Genomic DNA, 16,697 nt, shown 5'->3' with positions numbered 1-16,697 from the left:
CAGGACTATTTTCAGCCAGAGTAACAGAGTTACTACAAATATATGATGATGAGGCATTATCTTATGTAGATGATATCTATCTCACAGACGACGACTTGGAGACTCACTTAAAAGAGTGAACACCATTATACTTGGGTTCGCAGCAGAGGGTTACAAATTCAACTTTAAAAAGTCTCGAATTGCCCATCTGACAGTATTATTTTTAGGATACGAATTATCAAGTGAAGGAAAAAGCCTAGCGGACAACTTCTTAGAGAAGTGCGCTGTACTCCAAGCACCGAAAACGCTGAAGAACTTACAATCGATTCTAGGTTTCCTGAATTTCGGAAGAACTTACATTCTAAATTACGTAGAGAGGGTTAAACCTCTCTACAAACTAATTAAACCTGATTTTAAACCAATCACCTGGACTCAAAAACACACAGAAATTTTGAGATCACTGCAAACAGACATGTTAGCAAAAACAAAATTAGATACACGTGACAACACACGCAATCCTGTAATCCGAGTAATCCCAGGAAGATGCGGATTCACGTACCTGACCTCTAATGGGGGAGAAAAGGTACCAATTTCAATTAAATCTCACTTGTACACACAAGCAGAAAAAACATTCAGTCTCACAGAAAATACTGTAAAAGCAGTAGAAACTGCAATAGCTAATGAACGAGAACTAGCACATGGCCAAAGGATCAATGTCTTCACAGCGGAATCCGCCTTCGAGGCGCTATTCAGCCCAGTAAACCTGCCTACAGTGTCACTGGATCCGAAATGGGTACAGTGTGTAAATTCTCTTGGAGCGGATGATGTGAAATACTATTTCGCTCCGCAATTCGAAAAACTGAATGATTTGACATATGAAGAAGAATATCCTCTACCAATCGAACTTCTGCCTCTCCCACAGTATGCCTGTATAATCTATACAGATAGATTTGTACAGCATTTCAACGTAGAGAACAAATCCTACGATACAGCCTGTGCGATTGTTAAAGGTCACTGGGTGTGTGGTAAATTCAGATCGAAAATAACAAAAACTGAATCAGTAAGAAACTGTTCGGCTCAGAGAGCTGAAATCAGATCTTTAAAGATGGCGCTTGAAAATGCAGAACGTGAATTCCCGACACTAATCGTGTGCGATTCGCATTTTTGCGTCAACTCTTACAATAACAAGTTACAGAGCTGGATTGAAAATGATTACAAAGATGACACAGGTGCCACAATAAAGCATAAAATGCTTTGGAAACAGGTAGCTCTTTTACAGACAGAACTACAAAAGACTCATGTGATACACTCTCTGAGTCATCAACGTGATGGCGTTCACGTTGCAGGGAATTCATTGGCTAATACAGCCACAGCGGAAGCAACTGAACCGGCTTCCGTAGCCACAAAAAAGCGTTCAGAAAAATACATAGACGGGGAAACCATGCTGGCAGTAAAAACGTCCGTAAAAGGCGACTGTGCAGCACTACCCGTGAACTATCCACTCAATTATGCATACGTAATTGATGCAAACTCCATTCCTTTTGCTCAAATCCCTGGAGTGGGGGATAGGGTCATTCCAAACATGAACAGGAGAAGATTCCTATTACAGGAAGCACATATGGGGTTGGGTCTGAGACACCAAACAATCAGGGACTCTCTGAGAGAATTGCAATCAGAGTACTTGTGGCCGGAAATGAGTGTAGGTATTCATGACTTTGCAAAACATTGTGAAGACTGCAACAGAGATCGCAGTGGAGAACCGGCCAGTGGAGTGTCAGGAACCCTAATAGAAAGCATAAGGCAATCTATCCGCGCAATCAAACAAGAGAAACGCGTCCCATTGTATATCATTAAGACAAAATCCACTTAAAAAATGTGGCCCCAGTGCTCGGCTGATGCCAGAACGGTTATAAAAGATCTGCCAGTCTTTATCGGCACATAGACAATTGCCATGTTCCATTCAGACCAGGGTCCTGCTTTCAGCTCTCGAGCTTATAAGGAGGCCATGGCCAGCATGGGCGTTGGCTTGCGGTATTCTTGTCCGTCACACCCCGAAGGGACCAGTGTGGTAGAAAGAAAAAAACAGGACATAAAGCAATCTATAACAGCGAAGGTATTAGGTTCGGGTGATGGGTGGGTCAAACATTTAATAAGTGTCCAGTTAAGTCTTAACAATTTGCCAAGAAATTCTCTAAAAGGTTTTAGCCCATACGAACTATTGTTCGGAACTAGAATGCACATTCAGGACTTAGATAGTCAGGTATCAGTGGTAAAAGATAAGAATACAGACTTTGACATCAAAGACCGTTTGGCTGTTTTACAGGACTTGAATGAAACAAGAAAATCCTTAAGCAACATAAAGTTAAAGCAACAGCCAGCTACCACTGACGAGGCACCACCAGCCCCAGCAAGGCCTGTCTGGATTCCAAAGATTGGGGATCTAGTCAGAGAAAAAATAGCGGTGAAGAAGGAATTTGGGCCTTCTTACAGAAAAGCAGTACCTGTCTTAGCAATCAACGGAACAAGATCAGTAGTACTACCGCCCCTTGCTGGTAAAAAGGAGAACAGAGTTGTATCAATCGACCTGGTAAAACCACAAGCATGTGGCCTATAATCAACAGTAGGCCCAGTGGACTCCCGAGAAACAACAGAATACCCAAACTTGCAACAATCCAAGAGGTTCAAACTGAAAGACTAATCACATTTGATCAGCCTGCAGTGCACAGAGAGGAACTATGCAATAATGCCATGGAACTCGTGCCTCTTGAAACACAGATTGAAACAGTTCGTCAAGAAACACCAGTCTACAATGATGTGGCATCAGAATGTGCTACCGAAAGACAAATTGAAAGAACAATTCCAACAATTGACAGAACTGCCTCTGGCTACTTCATCAATTTCGATAACTTTTCTGAAGATCAAAACGACCCCGAAGTGATGCCAAAAACAAAGACTTTTAAAGAGAAAGCAACAGAACTCTTTCATCAACGCAAAGAAATTTACCTTATTTCTCCACGGTTAGAGTTCTGGTTTGGTCTAGGTGTATTTTTCCTCCTGCTTTGGCTCATCATGGTACTTTGTTTGGGAAAATTCATTGAGGGAAAATACAGTTCAATGGACACAGCAAGTCAGAACATCAACTTAGTCCTCAAACCACACAGATCATGCCACGTGAAGAAAAGAGAACTGTCAACAGTAAATGTCACAGCCATTCCAATACCCGGCGGGGTAGTATGGCACAAAACTGACTATGAAATATACGGTCCGGTCGAAATCCTGAAATATCCTCATCAATTCAAGGTTTCTTTAAGTGACTTTGTAAAACCAAGTACAATTTCTTATGATTGGGATTTTGAAAGTATTAATAATATGATGTCAGATTTAGTAATGTCAGCTAGATTCACAGAACATGATTATTTACAAGGTTCATCTAATTACCAGCAGATCTTCTGCTACACACACTATGGTGATCACTACTTGCATAAATCTGCACAACCTAGAAATGTTTTTATATATAATCAATGGGAACATTGTGCTACTCCACCTAAAAGCAGTTCTAAAACATTCTATGAGAAATTTCAGTACTTCTCAGGGTTTAACACCAGTGATGCAGAAACGTTTTATTATAAACTATTAGATAAAACAGGATTGAAAACTATGCTGACAAATACTAAATTGATATACTCAAAGCATTTTATGAAAAAATGATGACATTTGGTTTTGATTATTGGAAAAATAACATTGAAACAAAAACAATCTGGGGTACAAAAGACTGGCAGGTACAAGGCCGAGAAGCATTATTTCGAGCCTGCATGATCCCAGAACAAATATTGTTCTTAAATGACACAATTCAACAAACAACCTGTCTTGGCCTAGCTAAGATTAAAGACCTTAACAAATCGTCTATTCCAAAGCCAATACCTGATAATGCAACAACAGATATTGAAATAGACGTATCTAAAATTTTACATCTAAACAGAACACATCCTGATTGGAAAAAGTGGTTAATCTGGCCTACTGACACAAACAACTGTCAAGATAGATTCCTGAATAAAACACAGGGGTTAAAAATCACCAGACCAGACCCTAGATACTCCCAGAGACAACATCCAGGGATAGTAACAACATACAGTGTAGGGAAGCTGTGCCTTGAATGGCTAGAATCATCCACACTGGCTGAAATTAAGCAACACTCGTCTTTACTTGAAGATGGTGCTGATTTGCGCGATTTCATTCTGGGACCTCGCAAACAGCGTCAAAAACGTTTCATAGCGACCAGTATATATGTAGCTTACAACGAGGCTTGGAAAATAACACAAATTGAAACAGCTGAAAAAATACGAGAAATTGATCGTATTAATTTGGAAAAATCACTTTCTGTAGTGGACAATGGGTTAATGACTCTGTCCTCCAGAATATATTCACTGGACAGTATTGTATCATCTGCCATAGATATAATAGACATAGACTTGCTAATGTTACAGCATGGCCAGTCGCAATTGCGTTCTATTGTACAGTTAGGCTGGACGCTGCAAAATCTTCGTTCAGGCTACGTGCCATGGTGTTTAATCAACACAACGTCATTGTTTTCCATCTTTAACCTTACTGATAAACAAATCAGCTTGGCACAGAAAGGAGCAGACTATACAATCCTGAGCATCGAAAAACTTGAGAGACTACCATTGACAATGTCAGAAAGTCCTGTCATTGAATGGATAATATACGGGATTATCACAATTCCGATAACAACTTTCCAATTTAAAAATTGCCTTGAATACATACCTACTGGCCAGTATGAACGATTGGGTAAAGGATACATTAAGTCAACATGGAAATTACCATACACACACAGATGCTATAGTGACAGCAACAAAAATGTATTTCTTAGTGGTAAAAACTGTAAACATTCACTAAGCGGTATACTTTTGTGCCAGGGTATTAACTTACATGGAGCCTGTGAAGGAAATTCTAACAACCTTGCATGCCACCAGCATGTCACACCTGCAACACAGATAGAGCCTTTCTTTATGCAGCTCTCGAATGGGAGTTACATTCTAATAACAGATCACAGCTGTTGTGGCCTTTTGTTACGGAAAGCATAACTCGTAAGCGTAACTTCCATGGTCAAATGCTGTATGCAAGCATTGTTTCCAAACGGCCCTGGAGACACAAAGACTCCCATATGGCCTCGTTTGAATTTCTCTTCAATACGAATTGATACTTTAAGCAGAATGAAGTTTGTGCTTTTGCAGGCAACAGTGCCCATCACGTCATCAAAAGAGACGTATGATCTCCTAGTTGCAAGGACAACATCAGAGATTCATGACCTTCTATCAACAAATTGCCACGTGCATTTCACAGAAATGCTTAGCCAAATTCTTAAAATGTCTAGCGCCATTGGCATCCCAGGCATATTTAAGACAATTTTTACGGGACTGCTAACACCATTCAAAGCAATTCTGGGAATCATTCCTAATTTTGCCCATTCAGTCTTTGGCGGCATACCCCTGATTTTGGGACTTGTAACAGGCATTTTATTTTTGACCCTCCTGCTCCGATATGGCAAGCCAAAACTCAGACATGACTCCAGCAGGAATGGAAGAAACGATTCTAGCAATACGCTACCGGGACCGAATAACTAGAGTCCTTGGATTGGCCAGGCTGAGACATCTGAGCATGACCTGGTTTCTTTCATTCAGACCTATATGGCAGACCATCATCTTACCTGTGCTTCGTTGTATGCTATGCGGAGATGAGTGCGTGTTGGACATCTGTCTTGCACTTCCATCAGCAGTACCAATGGATATTGATACTTTGCTAAGTCCAATAACGGCTCACGCATTGTGTTGTCCCCAGCGGCTACCAATCCTGATGACGGCATTCGTTGAGACTCCTGTGCTACGACTAGGTGGTAACAGTGGAGCGAGAAATAAAAGCGACATCACCCAGGTACGACCCTCTGTGAGCATTGCTGATCCAGACTTTAATTATAGTAATCATTCTCACACCTGCCAAGTTACAGCACTATCGAACTTGGTCGAGCTGTCACCTGATTTTGTAGACCAATTTTTTGAGAGCCTGTCTGATATGATGTTCTCCCCTGAACAGAAACAATAATTTTGAAAAGCATTCCGATACACAGCGTTCCCATGAACTCTGAATTCGGCCTTCAGTTTTGATCAACAAAAACTGCTGGAAAACGTTGGAACTCTATTCCCCGTTCACCAAGAATTTATTTTTTTAATTGAACACTTTTTCAAAATATTTACCTTTTTCTGGCACGAAATTCTTTGCTTAAAGTAGACCTATTCATAAAGAACAGAAGCTTCTATTTTTAGGTAATTCTAGAGACATAATAACTTTACATCAGCCTCTAGCACATGTTACAGCAAATGCATTTATATGTGATGAAATTATCTTGCCTTTCCTTTCTGTATTAAGAGATATTTCATGTGTAATTTTCTCGCAAAATCGTTCATTTATTACATATGCTATAATTTTGAATGATTTCTATGCTTAAAGACGTACAGTACCAATATTACCATGTATTTCGAGTACGCCATTTCAAATGCATATATGTATTTTGGGGTGGGTAATGTTACACATGCATCTTATTGCTATAGTTTTTAGTGATTTGATGGACATAAATTCGTGGAGTGGGTGTCGAGTTCTAATCTAGGACCCCGATCAATACTTTGACCTTATGCCCCTATACGGCTATACTCCATTTATACCCCTATAATGGCATAAATGATCAAGAGTGATATTTCAGAAACTCGTCTCTGGCCTAACACGATCAGAGCCACATTTCAGAATCGCTTCCTCTGCAACTCATTAGAGCAAATGACACAGCAGAAGCCACTATCTAAGATTCCTAGATTACACTCCGAGTTCTTCAACAAGATAAAACTCAGCAACCTGGGAAAGCGCCGCTTGCTATGTTTTGATTAGTTATAGAACTCTAATGAGCACTGAGAGACGATCACTTCCTAGTGACATCTTTATTGACGTCTTATGTCCAAAAACTTACGTCAAACAAGGCACCTTTCAGGTATAAATATTACCAACGTTGCCTTAAGCAAACGCTGCCTCAACGACATCGATGATAGCGATGGTGTGGTGAACATAGGAGCAGAACAGCTGTCCCTTACAGAGCCCAGCAGATGCAAGCTGCCCACGGACGCTGCCCCTCCTCCTCCTCGATGCGCTGAGAGACACGCTGTCTTTTCTCCTGCCGAGAAAATCCAGCTCCGGCGTTTTTAGCCTATTCTTGCGAGTGACTGGGATGTCGAGTCCTGGAAGGAGATACAAGACCTCCAACATTCTATTCCAGAGGTATGGTGTTGACTAAACCCTTAGAGAGAATTCTTGAAGCAAACCTTGGCAAAACCAACTTAACTAAAACTGCTACTTACTTATTCCCTCCCACGTATTAGGCTTAGGTCAGGTACACTGGGGTAGGTGTAGTTAGAAGCACCAGTTGAGTACGTTAGCTAAATATATAAATATATATATGAATGTATATATTTTATTCATTTTAACCATTGTATGGCTCAGAAACCATATCAATGCTTTTACAGTATTATTTCGTAATCCTCATTTTACTGTACGCACTTTTTATAATAACTAGTCTTGCAATTGTGGCAATTCATTTCTCTTGTATGAGAAGAAAGACTGTTCAATAAATAATACCTTTTATTGAAAACGCCCGTCTCTCTATTCTCTGTACTTTGGTGAAAGTAATGTGCACAAAACTGACTGAGTAAAATAATACCTGTCTATTTCACACGACTCTAGAGATTGACTCTTATTCTAAGGAGCAAAGTTGTCATGTTTATGCAGTTGTTGGAAAACTGAATCTTGTCTGTACCAGGAAAGCTGATCACTTCCTATTCAGTCAAGAAAGTTTCCAGTGACCTCTGAGCTAGTTGTAACAAACCCAATTAAGTTTAGCATAGTCAGTAGAGACCTGGAAGATCCGCACTTCTATGTCAATACTACAGTTTATGTTATTCCAATGTGCAGGGCCTATTGGGAAAATAGGAACTACAGAACAGTCTGACTTTCTTTATCCTAGGAACTTTGAGCATGTGGGCTGAGGATGAGCGTAAGGCTTGCCGAGAACAGCACCGAAGTGAGTTGGATCTGTGGCAATTCGCTCCCTTACTGTACAAGACATTATGAATGAGGCACAGGGCTTGAAATGTTATCCTATGGCATGACCTATGGGCATATTTAATTTATTTAGAAGTCCCTAGTAAAGTGGACTCTATGTGCCCGGATCCTGTACATGCTACAAGTGGGCCTGCAGCACTGATTTTACCCCCCACTTCAACCGCCCTTTAAAACAAGTCACAGGCCTGCCATTGCAGAGTCTATGTCCGCAGTTTTATCTGCCATTTCAGCCTGGCAAGTTAACCCTCTTGCCAGGCCCAAACCTTCCTTTTAGTACAAATATGTCACCCTAAAGTTAGGCCCTAACAAGCCTCAAGGGTAGGGTGCAGGTTATTTAAATGTTGGACATGTACTTTCACGTTTTACATGTCCAGGTAGTGAAAAACAGTTAAATGCGTTTTTCACTACTGAAAGGGCTATCTTTCTCACAGGTTAACATTGGGATTACCTTATTACATCTTACAAGTGTAATTTACATTTGGGACAAGATGGATATTTCGAGTTTGGGGTCTCTAGACTCACAATTCAAAATCACAACTTATGGTGAAGTCGGATTTTAAATTGTAAGTTCGAAAATGCCACTTTTAGAAAGTTGGCATTTTCCTTCTTTAACCATTCTGTGCCTCTACCTGTTTCTGAATACAGATCTGGGGTGGGTGACAAATGGCTTTGTGCATTTCCTCTAGACAGTCACAAACACAGGGACCTGAGGTGTGCCATTCACATGCTGATGGCCCAGCACCTGGCTATTGGGTCTTCATGGGCTGGGTAAAAGGGAGGAGCTTACTTTTGCACTTGAATAGGGAGGTGCTTGTCCCCACACAAAATGCAGCATACCCCACTGTAGTGCGTCTGCAGTCAGGGCAAAAAGGGCGGAGGCCTTGTGTGCTTCAAAGGCCTTTCTTTGAAGTCTGCCTCCAGTTCGAAGGCACAAGTACTGGACCTCTAGGACTCCCAACTCAGTACATCCTGGTCCCCAGGAGACACTGCCAGGGAGAAAGACTGATGTGCTGCTGACAGGCTGACACCCTACTAGATTTGCTGGACTCCTGCTCCACTGTGCCTGCTGGACTCATACCCTGGAGATGGGCAACAATACAGAACAGAAATGTGTGACTCCAAACCAATGCATCGACTACAAATCTTTGAACAATGACAACGCATTGCCTCCTCTGCTCCATACAGCTGCTCTGCAATGTTGATGCTTTTTCTCTGTAAAGAAACTGTTTGAGAGGAGCCTGCATGGCTTTGAATTGGACCTGCGTCCCATCATGGTGAGCTTGACTTTAAGATTTGACTCTGCCCAGCAGGTGTTTTACTGTTTTACTATATTAAGAGTTGTCCAAATCTTTACAAATGTCCTCTTAAATTAAGCTTGCCTGCCCTGGGTCAAGCGAACAGAGGTTGCACACAGGTTTATTTAGGGTTTGTATCTGACTCTCCCTGACTAGAGCCGTGGTTCCTACTTGGACAGATGCATACCTCTGCCAACTAGAGACCCCCATTTCTACAAGACTCGAATAGGAAATGCTATCATCACCTGTAGTGAGAAGTGCCATCTTGGGTTTGTAATAGTGTGTGAACATCTGTGACTCTATAGATGCGCTCCGCCATCTTGGAATCAGAGGCCAAATGACCATGATTTCTTGATCTCCAATTAAGTTCTGTTTCCCCCAGCCTTTAAGTTCCATGTTGTCCTCCTCTTACTGGAATCTGTCAACCTCTTTCTACAGGCTCTTAGAGTTGTGCAGACCCTATCTGCCTGAAGGTCCTGACACAGAGTTGAAGAGAAACCACATTAATGAAGGTTGAAATAAGCAGATATCAGATAGCTGGCAGAAGGTGGATGCATACCACCAAGAGGACAGCACAGCAATATCTGATTTCAGAATGGTTGGATGCATGGCTTGTTTCATCCCGTTTAAAAATAAAAGAGTAACAGTATTTAAATATTGATGGTAATATTACATTTGAAGACAAACACTTTATCATGCAATTTGCAGTTTTTAGAGGCTCACTATATTAATTAAAACTGCCTTGGATTCTTAAGTCTGGGCTCTCACACACCCCCTTTAAACACAAAACACTTAGAACAAATCATAGGAAATAAGAAAAAACCTTTCCTTTTAATAGAAGGTTTCATGCTTCTGTTCTACCTTACTTTCTTTCAACAACATTCTGTTATTATAACTCTAATATTGTCCATTCATGTAAAAAACATAAATACATGAGCGTATATGAGTTATGTTGGAAGAAACATACTAAAATCTATCTACACAATTACAATAAATGCATTATTTGAACACCTTCAAAGGAAACTTTTAGGTTAGTAGTTAAAACACTGTTCACATATAATTTATCAGAATGTATCTGGGATATCCTTGTAGACATTGTTTTAATAGCAAACACCAAAGTTTTACAATCTGTAATTAGCAGCAATATAGCATGCAAAATAGACAAAAAATGTGTCCAGTAATGAATGACAGAACTATAGATAATTTATGAAGTTGAACAGTAAAACATTTATCGTGAGCAGATCTTTGGAGAATTAGGGTTTGCGGAAAAATGAATGATATGTGTCATCAAGCCTCCTCTTCTTCCAGCCTATAGTGTATAGCTTTTAATTCTATATTGGTACATTGAAATGCCACTTTTTGATTCTCCTCTTCCAGTCAATCATAGGTCTATCTACATCTGCTTCATCGTACACATAACAAGTTTGTCACTCATGTAATTTCAAGTAATTCACTTAACCTCACTGCGGGGTCCATTCCTACAAATAACCTAATTGTGCATTCCACTGCCTGGACATTGCTTTAAAACATAATCAACTATACAAAAGTACCATGACCATGGCATGTGATCTGTAAGAATTTGAAGTTACCTTCTGGTGTGGTGCTTGTTATCTTTTCGTTTGTCGGTAATGTTGTTGTTGTTGTAGGTGTTATTAATGTAGTTGTTATTGTAGTGGGTGTTGTTGGGGTTGTTAATGTTGTGGGTGATATTGTCGATGCTGTTACTGTTGTTGTTGCTTTTAACTCTGTTGATACTGTTGACAATGATGTTGTTGTAGGAGACTTCGTTGTTACTGATTCTGTTGGAAAACAAACACAAATCTTTGTTCCTATAATTACATTGCAACATTAGTGAGTAAGTAAAAAGTAATTAATAATTTTCTTAAATGTGCAAATGTAAAGTGGCTTAGCACTAAAGTGGAGAACTCGAAAAGGATCAGTCAGAAACTCTAGCGTTGCTGTTCTGCCAAGAAGAATGGAGGGAGCTCGAGCATCGCTATTGTGACAAGGAGCTTGAGAAAAAGCATTTCTTAACTAATTTCCTGAAGCCTTGGTAACTTCCCTGCCCTCTTTAGGCCAAAAAACAAGAAAGGGTATGGGCTTCAATCACTAAGGCTGATCCATAATTCAACAATAAACAACTGAATGCCAATACTTATATGCAATTCACCTCTTAACGGCAACACATTGAAATAATACAATGTAGCCACAAAACCTCTATTTTCATATTAATCAGAATTTATTCATAAACAGCATCACATGTATGAATTCCATGGACACAATTAAATCGCATTAAAAACTATTTTTATATCACCACACCACAATAAATCTCCTATTAGAACATTCATCAAACCACTGTCACATCACTTTCACACTCATTTCATCCAACCTCTTCTAGCATACTTTCACAAACATTCACAAATCCCACTCCCCACAAATTCCAGCTTCCCTACACCCTGCCCACTTTACACAAACTCAAAACAATATCCAATCAAATAATATACAATATACAATTAAACTGTGGGCCAAACAAATAAGTTTAAAGAACTCCCATAGATTTTTCAATTCTTTTCATATTATATGCACTCAATTGGCCACACGAAGGTCAACGCATTTCGAACTGCTCAAATCTGGGGTTCTCCTCAGGGTCAGAAAGCTCAATCACATTGCTAGATCAGCCGATTCATACAACGTTTGGTTTGATTTGAAGCTTAGATTGGCTGATCTAGCAATTTGATTGAGCTTTCTGGTCCTGAGGAGAACCCTGGATTTGGGGGGGTTCAAAACGCGTGAACCTTCGTGTGGCCAATTGTGTGTACATAATATGAAAAGAATTGAAAAATCTATCGGAGCTCTTTAAACTTATTTATTTGGCCTACTGTTTAATTGTATATTTTTTGATTGGATATTGTTTTGACATTGTGTAAAGTGGGTAGGGTGTAGGGCTGCTGGCATGTGTGGGCAGTAGGAGTAGTGAATGTTTGTTAAAGTATGCTAGAAAAGGTTGCATGAAATGAGTGTGAAAAGGATGTGAAGCTGGGTTGATGAATTCTCTAAAAGAAGATTTATTGTGGTGTGGTGAGAGAAAAAAAGTTTTTAATGCTATTTAATTGTGTCCATGGAATTCATACATGTGATGATGTTTATGAATGAATTCTGAATATTATGAAAACAGAGGTTTTGTGGCGCTATTGTTTAATTTTAATGTGTTGCATTTGAGAGGTGAATTGCATATCAATATTGGCATTCTCTTAAGGCTAAAGGAGAGGAGTTCAAAGGTTTGCTGCCAAGATGGTAGAGACTCCTGTCTCCCCATCTGACTTTCTTTATCCTAGGAACTTTGAGCAGGTGGGCTGAGGATGAGCGTAAGGCTTGCTGAGAACAGCACCGAAGTGAGTTGGATCTGTGGCAATTCGCTCCCTTACCATACAAGACATTATGAATGAGGCACAGGGCTTCAAATGTTATCCTATGGCATGTCCCTATTGTCATATTTAATTTATTTAGAAGTCCCTAGTAAAGTGGACTCTATGTGCCCGGATCCTGTACATGCTACAAGTGGGCCTGCAGCACTGATTGTACCCCCCACTTCAGTCGCCCTTTAAAACAAGTCACGGGCCTGCCATTGCAGAGTCTATGTCCGCAGTTTTATCTGCCATTTCAGCCTGGCAAGTTAACCCTCTTGCCAGGCCCAAACCTTCCTTTTAGTACAAATATGTCACCCTAAAGTTAGGCCCTAACAAGCCTCAAGGGTAGGGTGCAGGTTATTTAAATGTTGGACATGTACTTTCACGTTTTAAATGTCCAGGTATTGAAAAACAGTTAAATGCGTTTTTCACTACTGAAAGGGCTATCTTTCTCACAGGTTAACATTGGGATTACCTTATTACATCTTACAAGTGTAATTTACATTTGGGACAAGATGGATATTTCGAGTTTGGGGTCTCTAGACTCACAATTCAAAATCACAACTTATGGTGAAGTCGGATTTTAAATTGTAAGTTCGAAAATGCCACTTTTAGAAAGTTGGCATTTTCCTTCTTTAACCATTCTGTGCCTCTACCTGTTTCTGAATACAGATCTGGGGTGGGTGACAAATGGCTTTGTGCATTTCCTCTAGACAGTCACAAACACAGGGACCTGAGGTGTGCCATTCACATGCTGATGGCCCAGCACCTGGCTATTGGGTCTTCATGGGCTGGGTAAAAGGGAGGAGCTTACTTTTGCACTTGAATAGGGAGGTGCTTGTCCCCACACAAAATGCAGCATACCCCACTGTAGTGCGTCTGCAGTCAGGGCAAAAATGGCGGAGGCCTTGTCTGCTTCAAACGCCTTTCTTTGAAGTCTGCCTCCAGTTCGAAGGCACAAGTACTGCACCTCTAGGACTCCCAACTCAGTACACCCTGGTCCCCAGGAGACACTGCCAGGGAGAAAGACTGATGTGCTGCTGACAGGCTGACACCCTACTAGATTTGCTGGACTCCTGGTCCACTGTGCCTGCTGGACTCATACTCTGGAGATGGGCAACAATACAGAACAGAAATGTGTGACTCCAAACCAATGCATCGACTACAAATCTTTGATCAATGACAACGCATTGCCTCCTCTGCTCCATACAGCTGCTCTGCAATGTTGATGCTTTTTCTCTGTAAAGGAACTGTTTGAGAGGAGCCTGCATGGCTTTGAATTGGACCTGCGTCCCATCATGGTGAGCTTGACTTTAAGATTTGACTCTGCCCAGCAGGTGTTTTACTGTTTTACTATATTAAGAGTTGTCCAAATCTTTACAAATTTCCTCTTAAATTAAGCTTGCCTGCCCTGGGTCAAGCGAACAGAGGTTGCACACAGGTTTATTTAGGGTTTGTATCTGACTCTCCCTGACTAGAGCCGTGGTTCCTACTTGGACAGATGCATACCTCTGCCAACTAGAGACCCCCATTTCTACAAGACTCGAACAGGAAATGCTATCATCACCTGTAGTGAGAAGTGCCATCTTGGGTTTGTAATAGTGTGTGAACATCTGTGACTCTATAGATGCGCTCCGCCATCTTGGAATCAGAGGCCAAATGACCATGATTTCTTGATCTCCAATTAAGTTCTGTTTCCCCCAGCCTTTAAGTTCCATGTTGTCCTCCTCTTACTGGAATCTGTCAACCTCTTTCTACAGGCTCTTAGAGTTGTGCAGACCCTATCTGCCTGAAAGTCCTGACACAGAGTTGAAGAGTAACCACAATAATGAAGGTTGAAATAAGCAGATATCAGATAGCTGGCAGAAGGTGGATGAATACCACCAAGAGGACAGCACAGCACTATCTGATTTCAGAATGGTTGGATGCATGGCTTGTTTCATCCCGTTTAAAAATAAAAGAGTAACAGTATTTAAATATTGATGGTAATATTACATTTGAAGACAAACACTTTATCATGCAATTTGCAGTTTTTAGAGGCTCACTATATTAATTAAAACTGCCTTGGATTCTTAAGTTTGGGCTCTCACACACCCCCTTTAAACACAAAACACTTAGAACAAATCATAGGAAATAAAAAAAAACCTTTCCTTTTAATAAAAGGTTTCATGCTTCTGTTCTACCTTACTTTCTTTCAACAACATTCTGTTATTATAACTCTAATATTGTCCATTCATGTAAAAAACATAAATACATGAGCGTATATGAGTTATGTTGGAAGAAACATACTAAAATCTATCTACACAATTACAATAAATGCATTATTTGAACACCTTCATAGGAAAACCTTTAGGTTAGTAGTTAAAACACTGTTCACATATAATTTATCAGAATGCATCTGGGATATCCTTGTAGACATTGTATTAATAGCAAACACCGAAGTTTTACAATCTGTAATTAGCAGAAATATAGCATGCAAAATAGACAAACAATGTGTCCAGTAATGAATGACAGAACTATAGATAATTTATGAAGTTGAACAGTAAAACATTTATCGTGAGCAGATCTTTGGAGAATTAGGGTTTGCAGAAAAATGAATGATATGTGTCATCAAGCCTCCTCTTCTTCCAGCCTATAGTGTATAGCTTTCAATTCTATATTGGTACATTGAAATGCCACTTTTTGATTCTCCTCTTCCAGTCAATCATAGGTCTATCTACATCTGCTTCATCTTACACATAACAAGTTTGTCACTCATCTAATTTCAAGTAATTTACTTAACCTCACTGCGGGGTCCATTCCTACAAATAACCTAATTGTGCATTCCACTGCCTGGACATTGCTTTACAACATAATCAACTATACAAAAGTACCATGACCATGGCATGTGATCTGTAAGAATTTGAAGTTACCTTCTGGTGTGGTGCTTGTTATCTTTTCGTTTGTCGGTAATGTTGTTGCTGTTGTAGGTGTTACTAATGTAGTTGTTATTGTAGTGGGTGTTGTTGGGGTTGTTAATGTTGTGGGTGATATTGTCGATGCTGTTACTGTTGTTGTTGCTTTTAACTCTGTTGATACTGTTGACAATGATGTTGTTGTAGGAGACTTCGTTGTTCCTGATTCTGTTGGAAAGCAAACACAAATCTTTGTTCCTATAATTACATTGCAACATTAGTGAGTAAGTAAAAAGTAATTAATAATTTTCTTAAATGTTCAAATGTAAAGTGGCTTAGCGCTAAAGTGGAGAACTCGAAAAGGATCAGTCAGAAACTCTAGCGTCGCTGTTCTGCCAAGAAGGTTGGAGGGAGCTCCAGCATCGCTATTGTGACAAGGAGCTTGAGAAAAAGCATTTCTTAACTAATTTCCTGAAGCCTTGGTAACTTCCCTGCCCTCTTTAGGCCAAAAAACAAGAAAGGGTATGGGCTTCAATCACTAAGGCTGATCCATAATTCAACAATAAACAACTGAATGCCAATACTTATATGCAATTCACCTCTTAACGGCAACACATTGAAATAATACAATGTAGCCACAAAACCTCTATTTTCATATTAATCAGAATTTATTCATAAACAGCATCACATGAATGAATTCCATGGACACATTTAAATCGCATCAAAAAATATTTTTATCTCACCACACCACAATAAATCTCCTATTAGAACATTCATCAAACCACTGTCACATCACTTTCACACTCATTTCATCCAACCTCTTCTAGCATACTTTCACAAACATTCACAAATCCCACTCCCCACACATTCCAGTATCCCTACACCCTGCCCACTTTACACAAACTCAAAACAATATCCAATCAAAGAATATACAATATACAATTAAA

General features: G+C 40.0%; 1 protein-coding gene across 1 annotated transcript in view; it reads right to left on the bottom strand.

Moving 5' to 3' along the window:
- The window catches only part of LOC147712271 (uncharacterized), a 116,676-nt gene that overhangs the window by 41,816 nt on the left and 58,163 nt on the right, over window positions 1-16,697 (bottom strand). The window contains exons 10-11 of the mRNA XM_086919612.1: window positions 15,769-15,978; window positions 11,039-11,248 (exon numbers count right to left, since the gene is read on the bottom strand). Of these exons, the coding sequence (XP_086775738.1) occupies window positions 11,039-11,248; window positions 15,769-15,978 (420 nt within the window). The remainder of the gene's footprint in view (window positions 1-11,038; window positions 11,249-15,768; window positions 15,979-16,697) is intronic.

The sequence above is a fragment of the Lissotriton vulgaris genome, chromosome 5, assembly GCF_964263255.1.
Source record: "Lissotriton vulgaris chromosome 5, aLisVul1.2, whole genome shotgun sequence".
Classification (NCBI taxonomy): domain Eukaryota; kingdom Metazoa; phylum Chordata; class Amphibia; order Caudata; family Salamandridae; genus Lissotriton; species Lissotriton vulgaris.
Note: the sequence above shows the minus strand (reverse complement) of the source record. Positions and strands in the feature narration are given on the sequence as shown.